This window comes from Lissotriton helveticus, chromosome 7 (genome assembly GCF_964261635.1).
Source record: "Lissotriton helveticus chromosome 7, aLisHel1.1, whole genome shotgun sequence".
Classification (NCBI taxonomy): Eukaryota; Metazoa; Chordata; class Amphibia; order Caudata; family Salamandridae; genus Lissotriton; species Lissotriton helveticus.
Genome location: NC_136068.1, coordinates 1,026,588,470 through 1,026,600,938, shown reverse-complemented (window position 1 = coordinate 1,026,600,938; position 12,469 = coordinate 1,026,588,470). Strand labels below are relative to the sequence as shown.

General features: G+C 46.1%; 1 protein-coding gene across 1 annotated transcript in view; it reads left to right on the top strand.

The window, feature by feature from the left end:
* Positions 1–11,704, top strand: part of SLC16A3 (solute carrier family 16 member 3) — a 118,561-nt gene extending 106,857 nt beyond the window's left edge. The window contains exon 5 of the mRNA XM_078653760.1: positions 5,238–11,704. Coding sequence (XP_078509886.1) covers positions 5,238–5,524 — 287 coding nt within the window. The 3' untranslated portion in view covers positions 5,525–11,704. The remainder of the gene's footprint in view (positions 1–5,237) is intronic.
* Positions 11,705–12,469: the final 765 nt, after the last annotated feature.

Here is a 12,469-nt window from a genome sequence, read left to right as displayed (position 1 = left end):
ACACACCCCAACAGAGCCCCCCCCCACACACACACACAGAGCCACACACAAACACACAGACCCACACACACAGACCCACACACAGAGAGAGCCACACGCAGAGCCACACGCAGAGCCACACACAGAGCCACACACAGAGCCACACACAGAGCCACACACAGAGCCACACACAGAGCCACACACAGAGCCACACACACACACACAGATTCTATCGCAAACCCTTTCATGAATGCACACACTAACAAATTCATACAAGTAATTTGCACAGAACATGCTTCGCTACCAGATCTGCACAGTCTGGGAGATCAATCATTACACTTATGGCACATAAAATACCCATTCACCCTCTAAAATGTATTAGATATAAAGCAGGAGAACAATCATTTCACACTGTACTGCAAATAATTTGTGTCAATACCATGCTGTACGAAAATGGCAATACAAACAAAAGAAGGATTAGCCTTCAAAATAAAGATAAACTATGACTAACAGCCCTTTTCATCTTCATGTGCGCAGATGGCTTCAAGAACTTCCAAACATCCATTTGAGCAACATTTCCCACTACCTTTATGAATTATGTAAGGCCACCATATCGGCTACTCTCAGAAACAGGGTAAAAGGTTTGGGTGGTTGTCATTGTTGATTATTAGCTGCCATATTGAATTTGTCAAATACGAGAAGGGGGTTGGTACAGATAGTGGGTACATAATACCCCCACAAGTCTCCAATTTAAAACAGGACCATTCTACTTTAAAAGATGCTCGAAAATGGGTCCGTTTCCAGTGACAATCCCTGTGAATGTCATACCCATAACACCTTTACTAATCTAAGCACATGTTGAACAATATTTGGCCACCAAATTTCACATAAACATTCTGGTTACATATCGCAAGCTCATTTTAGTAACCCACGGGCCCAAGCAATATGTGGAGAGCCATAGTGTTGGGAAAGAGTCCATTACATCCAGTAGTTCATTGATGTAGGAGTTAACTCTGTCGCGGCACAGCAGCCTTTTCTGAGGGAAGAATGACCTTTGGCAGACTCTTCCCTCGCACTATTGGCCTTTCAAATGTGAACTTCCACACGACTGACTCTGCCCCAGTCATACAGCCATTTGAGAGCTGAACCCGACATTGGCCTGCTCTGTGTAAAAATAACGGGTTCCTAAGCACCAGCATACCTTTGAATGTGCACTCACTTTGCATTTGTTTTCGTGGCTGTGCTTGTGTTTGTTTTGCTCTTCCCTGCACAACATAAATCAAATCAACAGCTGGTACTCGGATTCCCTTTATTCGGATTGTAGTTAGGGTTACCACCGTTCCTAGGGAAAAACACTGGCCATGTGTTGGTATTTTGAGATGCTGGAAGGGCCACAGGGCATTACTTGAAAATGAACATGCATACAATCCTTTGCATTCATTTTAACACTGCAACTCAGTTTACTTTTACTTTGTATGTCATACAAAAATAGTTTAGACACCCCTAAAATACGTTTGAAGGGCTTTCTTCTTTGTATTGGTATTTTAAGTGTATATTTCTAAAGGAAAAATACTAGCTCGTGATAATTGGCAGGGTCATGTAAATTCCAGCAATCCTGGTAAAGTACTTGCAAGTTGGCAATTATATTTGCATATCAAGAGAGCAGTCTACCCTAGAGCTCATACAGGGTGTGCAGCCGGACTAGCCTATTCACCAAATGATGCCAAGTAAACCCAGAAAAGTGGACAGACCTGCCCACTGAGAACGTGTGTGACAATGCCTCTACACTTATATACTCTCGTTTTCCACCCTTTAGCGCTGGCAGGTTTGGAGCAGCAGGTCTGAACTGCTCATTTTCCAGATGGAGACTGTGCACACAACAAGGGAAAATGTATATATGTGTGTCTAGATGTGTGTGAATAATAGACAGGACATGTGAAGGTGGAATGCACGTAGCACTTCCTGTCCACTGTCAAGCCCTGTTTATCTGTATAGTATGAAGTTCAACACCAAGTAGTGTCAAGTTTATGCAAAATAGATAGGCTGGGTGGTGCATATTCGCTGTGAAATTTTGTTTCTAGATCTCTTATCCTGAAGTGTTTAATTAGTGTTTGTGTCTGATATGTCACAGCAGAGAAATGCATACGTTACTGACATCTTTCTAAATACCTGGCTAAGGGTGAGCAAAAGGCAGACGCAGGAGAGGGGAAATCCATAGTTCTTCCTTCTAGGACCGCCCTGCCAGGCAAGAACTTCAGACTGTTGGGATTAGGCGTGTCTTGCGTCTGAATGAACATGCACCTCACAACACCAGCAGCGAGCCCGGTGACTCAGCGGCAACCAGGGAGGGGGATCAACCCAGAGCGAGCACAGGGTTTGGCCACATGAAAGGACGTAAAAACAGATTTGTGTTAACGATCTGGGTCCTGAACATAACATGATCCCACGGGCCTGACTCTCCAGTCGCGTAAACACGTACCTTACAGAGCTGTTGGCCTTGGGATAGCTCCTCGAAGGGGTAGCGCTGGTGACACTTGGTGCACGTGTACAGGGCAGAGGCCATCCTGCTGCCGAGTAGATGCCGCGCTGCTCAGGTGCTGGACACCGGCGATGCTCGAAGTCTGCTCCTCACTCTGCCGGCCTTTAGAGGTCTCGGACTCCCAACCCTCGGCCGGTCCCTGCTCTGCGACTGGTCTCGGTGCGGCTCTGGGGTCCGTTGTTTTTTCTTTTATCTAAGATGGTCATGTGAAGCTGTAACCCTACACCCCCAGCCCCCCAAACCAGCACAGACTTCTGTTTTAAGCGCACTCTCACAAATAAAGTCAATGACCAGACTTTAACAGTTTCACAGCTGCGAAAATGTATCAGGAACACCACTACCATTAGGAAAATCCGGGGGCAACCTTCCTCCCTCCGTCCCCGGAAAAACACGGCCTGCAAAACTTACGTCTCCTCCTTCCCCGCCCGAGTTCCTCTGTACCTGCCCGCCCCATTCCGAGTGCTCCGGCTGCGCTCCGACTCGAGCCCGAGGCTTCGACAGGCCTAGGTGGCGTTCTATCACACAGAGGCGAGTCCGGTCGTGGGAACAGTGCACAATCCAGTGAACAGCGTGCAGGGATGCCGCCACATCACCCCAGTTCCGCCACCCCTCCTCAGAGCCAGCGCATTACCTGTTGTTGTCTTCATTCTTCCCTCGGGTGTCGGCGGGTGGCTCTGACTCAGTCGACCCCTTGCAGCGGGCCGCTCACGTCTCCTGTTCACGCGCCCGCCCCTTCGGCCACCGGGGCGCTTCTGTGCCTCAAGCCTCTGCCAGCAGCCCCCAGGCCCGCGCCACCCAGGCCCTGGAAAGCGTGGAGAAGCTCAGGGACCGGCCATTCAATTCCTGCAATAGAGCAAGAGGGGGAGAAGGCGGGTGAGGGGGCGTGCACGCATTACACGGCGCAGCCTCCCCGCGGCCCGGGGGTGGGAGGCAGATTTAACCCTCTGCGCACCGACAGCTCCGTGCAACTGGTGAAACTGAGCCGGGGAGCGGTGGTAGTAACACTGCATCTGCGCCGTAAAATTTTCCTCACTGAGGGGTCTGCCGGTGATGGAGAGATTAAGCGGCGCCTTCTCCTGAGCGGAGGGGAGAGCAGTGAGGGCGTGTACCCTTCAGAGTCTCTCTCTTGCCTGTTTTCGCTGATGGGCACAGCTGACTCGCGTTGCACGAACGGGAGGGGGGCGGGAGAGGACACGGACGGCGGGAGGGGGGCGGGAGAGGACACGGACGGCGGGAGGGGGGCGGGAGAGAACACGGACGGCGGGAGGGGGGCGGGAGAGGACACGGACGGCGGGAAAGGGGCGGGAGAGGACACGGACGGCGGGAAAGGGGAGGGAACGGGAAAAAACGTAACTCCGCCCAGGGAAAAAATCTCGGGAACGCCCCCGAATCTGGTCCGGCCTTGACGGACAGATCCGGCACCCAATGGCTAGCCTCCATTTATGGAGCTAGCCAATGAGAGCCGTGGGACGTTCCCGAACTCCTTATAGTCAACAAAGGATTTCACCTGCGCTGAAAAGCTGCGCAGAGCGCAGCCTTTCGGCAGGCGAAACCCAAAAAGCAGTTATTTTTTTTTTTAAATGTAGCCCATTTTCCTTAAAGGAAGACGGACTGCATTTAAAAAAGAAAAATGAAACTTTCAGTTAAATTTTTTAAGGACAGGCCTGGGACCGCTGCCTGCTCTTAAAAATATTTTTGTACACACTTACAAAGGGGAAAGGCTTCTGTTTGCGAGTGGTTTACCACCTACTTGAAGTAAGTGGTAAACTGCAAGTGTTTTGCGGTCGCAAATGGGGTCACAAAACAATAGTACACTGAGACTCGCTATTAGGAAGGGACGCCCCTTCCTAATAGTGAGAGTCGCAAACGCTATTTCGCGAATCAGTGACTCACAAAATAGCATTTGTGCATGCCAGGACCTTTTTTTGCGCTTGCAAACGGGCCGATCTCCCGTTTGCGACTGAAAAAAAAACGGTTGTACAGCTGGCCTGTGTGAACGCTATGACGTTTCCAGTTCAATCATCTGTAACCTAAAGCAGTAAAGCTGAGGCTCACTTAGATTTGTCAAGAAACTCAAAGCGGAATTCAGTCTGAAAATTATAACCTTCCAGGTGAACAGCTGCAATGTGAATGACTGGTGCAGCCACAGTGCTGTGTGCACTAGACGCAGGTGAACAGATGGAGGACAGCAACACAAGTGCACATCTGTTAGGAAGCAGGGCTCTGTTCTATCACAATGTGACGGTATTTTTACACTAAATAGCAATTGTTGGTGTTGTGCACATACACTCAGAGGCATAAGGTGCTCCATCCATGATGCCATTTTGCCCGAACCCACCAGTATCCAAGGTTCTGGTAGAAGAAAGTGTGAAGCTCAATGATGAAAGGCCCAAAATGTAATAATACTGTCATATTAATGAGATTGACGGCTACTTAGTTATGTGGAATGTAGTTTTCAACGTGGTGCCTGGTATTGTAACCGAAAGGAAGGCCAATTACAACTCCAGTCATGCATGAAGTTCTTACCTCCACATCCAACAGCTTATACCTCCTCTTATTAGGCATTATACCCACAAACAACAGGAGCTATATTGAAGTGGGGCATAATCGAAATTCGAATCATAAAAAATGTATTTTGCTGGTCAGTTACTTTACATCTATTTGTCCTTGGAGGAACTATTGTCAGACGAACATTAACACTGGTTTGTGTTGATTACAGGTAAAGTTCGGGATGCCACCGGCAAATATTTTTATGTGTTCATCATTGCTGGAACTGAAGTGGTCACCTCAGCTCTGGTGTTGGCTCTGGGGAACTTCTTCTGTATTCGTAAAAAGCCAGAGGAGCCCAAGGCAATCGAAGTAGCAGCAGAGATCGAGGAGCTGAAAAAAAGTGAGGCGAACTCACCAGTAGATTCCAAGGCGGCCTCTCCTGAAGTGGAACATTTTTTGAAAGAAGACCCGCAGAAGAATGGCGAAGTTGTAACTAACCCAGAAACATGTGTGTGAAAGATTACATGTGGGGAGACGTACAAATAATGTCAACTATTTATTTTATTATTCGGAGTAGTTCAGGGCCGAGTCATTGGTCCACCAGCTCTGAGCTGTTCGGAAAGTAAAAAGGTGGGTAAGCTGACCGAATGAGCAGAGAGATGGTGGTTAGGGTATATTTTTAGCAACTCGAATTAAACGTGTGAGTGTTGATGTGAAGTGTCCCTGAAGGTCCTCTGCCTTTCTGTTATCTTTATGAAAGGTCAATGGACATGGCTAGAGTGAGCTGGTGCTCCTTAGTATTTACGCCATGCCACAGCTAAGAACATACTTGCTTTGTGGAGAACCTCTTGTTCTGAATGTGTGAAGTGGCTCAGCCCTAATCTATCCTGAAATGTGTAATGTGCACCCTCAAATCTGTATTTATTTGGTTTATGAAAAAGCAGTGTTGTAAGTGTTCTCTGTGTATCTTCGGTCCATGTCATGGTTTCTGGAATGAGTGATGCTTCTAGACATACCCACATGGCACTTGCTACTTGTGGTACCTTCATGGAGAACAGTGGACAGCTAAAGATGTCTAAAGTCAGGAACAGACTATTATACTGCAAACTTATTAACTCCAGGGTCTTCCTTCAGGGTGAAGTTTGCATACAAAAAATATTATTCTAAAACCTGAGAATTACTATAGAATAATGCCAAAGAAGGAATCTGCATCCAACCTGCTGGTTCAGATTTTAAGTAATTTTATAAACAATAAACCAATGTTATCTCTTGAGACCCTCCTACCTGACTCAGACCCTGCACACTCCGGTGATGTAATATTAAGCTTCTCAGAGTAGAAAAAAAATCAAACACCTCTGCCATCGCAGATGTACTTGATTTTGTACTTAAACTGATTTAAGTTAGCTTTTTTGTGAGCAGTGATTTGTGACCCTCTATTGAAATACTATGACAAAGTTCTAAAGAGACTTCGAAAAAAAGAACGGTCTCTCAAATTTGCTCCTTCTTAAAGCAGTAAACATGAAATACATTCCCTTCAGTGCCTGGTAATTATTCCACACTGTTTATGTTTAATTCTAAGCCCTTTTGTTTAAAGAACGCTAATTTAATAATCTCATTATCACATACTCGCCCCCTAACTGAGGTACTTTTCATGGACTGGGTAGGTAAAGAACAAATTAACCCAGATGAGCAGGGCACAGTACCAGGTACTCTGCAATGTGTCTTAGGGCCTTATTTCGAGTTTGGTGGACTGATGGAACGCCAAACCCATGGTGGAGGTCCGACCTCCCTATAACAAGTTGGGTGGTGGGAACACCATGGGACTGGTGCTACCGCCAGAGATCCGCGATCCCTTGCGGTCTTGTAGCGGTCTGGGGCCCCTGATTTGCTGCGGGTGCCGCTGCGGCATAACCGAGCATATTAGGAGTTTCCTCACTGCCACCATTTTCATAGCACTAAGCCTGCCATGAAAAGTGTGGCTCTGAGGAAATAAAGTGGGCCCTACAGGGCTGCTTGGTGTCTCTGTGCCAGGGGATGCATGCAGAAGGACACTTGGTGTGCCCCCCTGTCTGCATGCACGCCCAGTTCCTACAGAGTATGGACTTGACAGCCCATGCTATGCAGGAACGTGCAATGGTGTTCCCATTGCAGTGCCTTGCTAAGGTTCACATATGAGTATGAGCCTTAGAAGTGCACTGTTGTGGGCCAGTTGCCGCAGGACCGCACAACTCGGATTCCTGTCGGAATCAAGCGGGCGGTCGCATTATCGCTTTGGCAGTGTGGCAGCAGGGTGCTGGCGTGGCGGCCTGCTGCCACACCGCCAAAGTCATAATACGGCCCTATGCTGTAGCATTGTCTCAGTAGGGAATAGTATATATGTATACATGTCATACACAGGGCATGATCAGTTTTGAGTGGGTGCATAAAGAGAAATAATTCTACAGGTGATGGATGTTGAACTGAAATGTCAATAAATTAACCATATAGACATATTTACTGTGAGATAATTGGTGTGGAGGTAGCTAGCATGTAAATAATTCAGGCAATTTCTATAACATGTGGAGTTCATTTAGAGCAGTCGAGAATGATGTGAAAAGAGAGGTTCAGGACATTGCAGCAGGGACAGAGTTGAAGTGCCGGGACCCCTGTAGATGAACATATCACAATATATATACTGCAGGTGAAGGTTTGAGTTTGAGTGAGGTTTTATCTCACTTCATGTTCTGAATAGGCACATATTGAGACAGTTTTAGAGAGAATATAGTGCAGCAGCTGGCAATAGCTGGTACAGTTTGTGTCTCAGCTCCTTACGTGGCCTCACTGGATAGGGTACACTGTGTCTTACTGTCAAAAGTTACCAGCTATTACTGCACTTTAACAAATAGCCTAATAGCAATTGGAACAGTATACCATGGCTTACCTTATAAGGTCAAATCAACTGGTTGAGTATAATGTGTCTAAGAGCCTCATTATGAGTCTGTTGGGCCACAGACCACCAAACTCGCGGGGGCATGGCGGTGGTTGTCTTCCTACTGCCTTATTACCACCAGGGGAGTGAGGCTGCCCTTGAACCACTGCAACCACCAGGGATTAGAGATCTCTGGCGGTGGGGCAGCGGTCTTGTGGCTGCAATATGCTTGGCAAGACTGCCGCGGTCCCATCAAGTATATTACAAGTATCTTCTCAGGCACGGTTTTCATGCCTGTGGCCCCGCCATGAAAACCGTGGTGGATAGGAAACAAAGGGGGCCTCTACAGGCCCCCCTGTTACCTCAGAGCCATGGGGTGCATGCAGGGGGGCACATGTTGTGCCCCAATTGTGTATGCATGCACCCCAGTACTTGCACGGCATGTACTCCAGCAGTCCATGCTTTGCAGGTACTAATTTTGACATTCCCATTGCGGTGCCTATTTCATAGCCATCACTGTGGGAATGCTGAACAACTGCCCGCCAGACAGCAGAAAACTCCTATCTGGCAAGTGGTTTAACCATGGGTTTGGCGGTGCTGGAGCGAGGCGCTCCCGTTCCTGCACCACCAAACTGGTACTGGGGCCCTAAGTGAGTAATCTAAACCTAGCCGATACAATAGACAGTATATATGTGTAACATCTGGCCTCGACTGTTACAGTAGACTGGGTATTTGCTTCAGTGGGTGCAGTTACAGATCTTTAGATACTAGTACAGATTACTGTATCTTAGTTATAAACTGGCTACTGATGCTTCTGTATACAGTCAGCATTATCTTTAGTCCTAAACTCAGTTAGTACAATGCTTTAGGACTTTGCTTTTTTTGGCGCAAGAACTCCCAAGACAAGCAAAATCCTGAAAAGTGTAAAGCGGTACCTTTAATAATACCAAAAGTTCAGCTCATTCAAACACAGGCCCAAAATCCAATGTTCTCCTTTTATAGTAAGACTTTTTACTATATATATATTTTTTTAAATACAGGAAGCCACGGAACAGAAAAGTACTTGAAAAACGTAGGGCGAGGTGAGATGTGGAAGGGAAAAAGCTCATGAATCACTATAGGGAAAAAGTATAAACCTCTCATTGTCGAAAAAGGCTTCACATTGCTCATCACCGATGAGAAAGCCAAGCTATGAAGTGGGAGGATCTGGGTTTTCCACTGTACGGTAGTCCGGCAAAAGCACAGGCAATCCAGACGCTGTAAAGAGGGAAGGCTTGAACAGTCCCACAGATAATGTGTTCGAAACACATTATTTGGCACCCACTCTGAAGTGAACCCACCAAGGGAAAGAGCATGATCCGCAAGAGTTTTAGTTTTAAAAGATCAAAATGTTGCATGAGAACTTTTCTTCCCTTCTTTCCAAATGTTTTTTAATAAATTCAGCCAGGCAGTCTATGATGCAATTATTCATTGATAAGACTGCCGACCCACTGGTCACCACAGAGCAGTCTATACAGTTTAAGGAGAAAGCTAGGAAATTAAGAAAATAAACCAAAGAGCTCTGATTACAGGAGCGGCCAAAGGCAAAGCAGTAAAGCAATAATAAATGGACAGGAGTGGCAGAAAGGCAGAGACAACAAACTAGGAGGAGCACAACTGGGAAAAGAAAATGTTGCTTTGGAGATGGACACCTGTGAGCTTATGGTTTGTCGCTGCATTCCACTATTTATTTATTTATTTATTTATTTATTACATTTGTACAGCGCAACAGCTACCCGAAGGTTTCCCGGCGCTAGGAAACGCAAAAAGAAGAAAGGAAAAGCTAGGCAGTAGAAGAGGGGACTATTGATTAAAGAGCCATGTTTTTACGTCTTTACGAAATTTGGGATAATTTTGTTCAGTGCGTAAATGATAGGGGAGAGAGTTCCAGAGTGAGGGAGCCAGATGGGAGAAGGAGCGTCCACCCATTCTGACTCGTATGATCCTAGGAGTTTGGAATTTGTGCTGGTTAGAGGATCGAAGAAGTCGGGGGGCAATATTGGTGTACTAAGGCCTTTAAATACTGAGGTGCTTCACCGGAGTTGATCTTATGCATGTAACACAATGCTTTGAATTTGGCACGATTGTCAATCCGAAGCCAGTGGAGGTCATGAAGTGAAGCTGAGGTGGCAGTTCTGTTGGGGAGTTTACAGAGCAATCTAGCAGCGGCGTTCTGTTACAACCTGTAACCTGTGCAGCACTTCCTTACTTGCGCCCAGATACAGAACATTTCCATAATCCAGTCTTGATGTAATAAGGGCATGGATTACAGTTTTTTGGGTAGGCAACGGAAGCATCCACAGGATTTTTCTCAACCATTTTAAGATGACAAAGCAGGTGGAGGCTACTTTGACCGCTTGTTGTCTCATTGTCAATTGGTCATCGACAATGATGCCAAGGTTTCGGGCAGATTGCACAGGAAGCGGGGGAGATCCCATCTGTGACGGCCAGTGTTGAGGGCCCCAGAGGGTTTTATTGTTACCGAAAAGGAGGAGTTCGGTTTTTCCACCGTTAAGTTTTAATTTATTGGCGTGCATCCAGTCAGCAATGTTTGTTAGCCCAGATCGCAGCATAGAGGTATTGTAATTTGTTTTGGCAGAAAGTGAGAAAATGATCTGGGTGTCATCGGCGTAGGAATATACCGTGAGCCCAGCTTGCTCAGCTATTCTGGCCAAAGGGCTGACATATATGTTGAAGAGCAGGGGGCTCAGTATGGAGCCTTGAGGGACTCCATACTGAGAAACGTGAACTTTGGAGTTAGAAGTAGGGGGAAAAACTTGGAAGGTCCTGTTCAATAGAAAGCTGGATAGCCACTTGAGTGCAAGGCCGGCGATGCCACAAGATTGAAGGGTGTTTAGAAGGATGGTATGGGAGACAGTGTCGAACGCGGCATTTAAATCAAGAAGAATAAGTGCCATGGTTTCTCCTTTATCGACCTGTAGACGGATGTTTTCAGTGACACCTAGCAATGTTGATTCCGTAGCTAGCACCAAAAACATCTTGTGCTCTCTGGTTGTAGAGGTGCTCTGGTTCATTTTAGTTCAAACCTTTTATTGAGGTGACTCATTTTTCTTTAGTAACCCTGCATACAATTGATAGATCTGTCCCCCCGCTGTCAGGCAATTACTTGTTAGCCATTTGGCGAGTGCGCTGGGTCCCAAATCTGAGTTTGCCATGGGCTAATTCATTTGTAGTAAAATCACTGGATGAATAAAAACATGCATATATTTAAATTGCCCATGTTTACAGGAAGTTAAAAAAGTCCACCATTAACTATATGTCTAAATATAGTCTTTGACCTTATCATAGAGTAAGTATTCCAAATCAGTTAAGACAAATACTTACTGAGAACCAACATCCTTTTTTGTTTCTGACAGAAAAGCAATATTTTCACAACTCCCCCTTACCCAGCCCAGTAGTATAAAATATGTCTGAGGGAGCCTTAGAGACTCCTCTAACACATGTTCAGCTGTTACAGTCACTACTCCAACTTCCTTGGATGGTCCATGCCTTCCGATTCACAGAGCTGTGTGCTCCAGCGTGTGTGTGTGTACTTCAGAGCCTGTCTGCTCTTCTTATGCATGTTTGTCTGTGTCCACTGGTGGTCTAGTTTCCCCATAAATGCACTTTATTGTGAATTGTAGGCACCACACGGTTTTTAGTGACTTGGTGCACAGTGAATAAATATATATTGTGTTGTCAAAACTGGAATTTTGGTAATTGCAATAAAGAGTGGAATTGTAAATGTTTGTTTGGATGGGCGTGGTTTTTTAAGGGAGATTATAATGGAAACTGATATTGCAAAACAATGAATGGTATCAAAATCAAGGAGTAAAGGGCAATTACTGTTCTATAGAGGACAGAAGGTCCAGACACGACGTGCCCTGAACGTGCATTTAGATAAAGGATTGTCGTGCTGTTCCTAGCGAAAGGGAAGGATTGGTACAGTCAGTGATGTGAATGGATTATGGGAGGGTGGTCAGAAGTTCACCCTGGGAATCCATTATGTTGGATTTAATGCCCTCACACACCCTTTCAGGTGTCATGCTTCATCATCTTGGCTTGCTCTTCGTTGGGTCGGCGGTGCAATACCCAACGGGCAACACCTCAAATAGGGGTTCTTTGGCGGAGATCTTTTTCCAACTGCCGTATAGATGAAGTGCGGGTATGGGGCCAGATACAGGTGGTAGACGTGGGTTTTTTGTGAGTTTAAAATAAAGCTAGTGGTGCCTAGGGTACTTTATTCAGAGGGCCACTGCTTTGGCTAAAAACGATTACCCTGGAAGGGAGTAATGGAAATTAATGTTTCCAACTCGGATCCAAAGGTTGTTGTAGTCAGGTCAACATGTTTCACGCTATATGGAATATATCTAGCGATTCTTCAGGACCACAATTGACTATGTTAGCAAGTATCTAAGTGTGAGGGAAACTGTCTACGCTGATTTCTATGAGGTGTGGTGTATATATGCTCCTATGGCTACCACAATGTGTGTATTCTGGAAGCATTATACTAT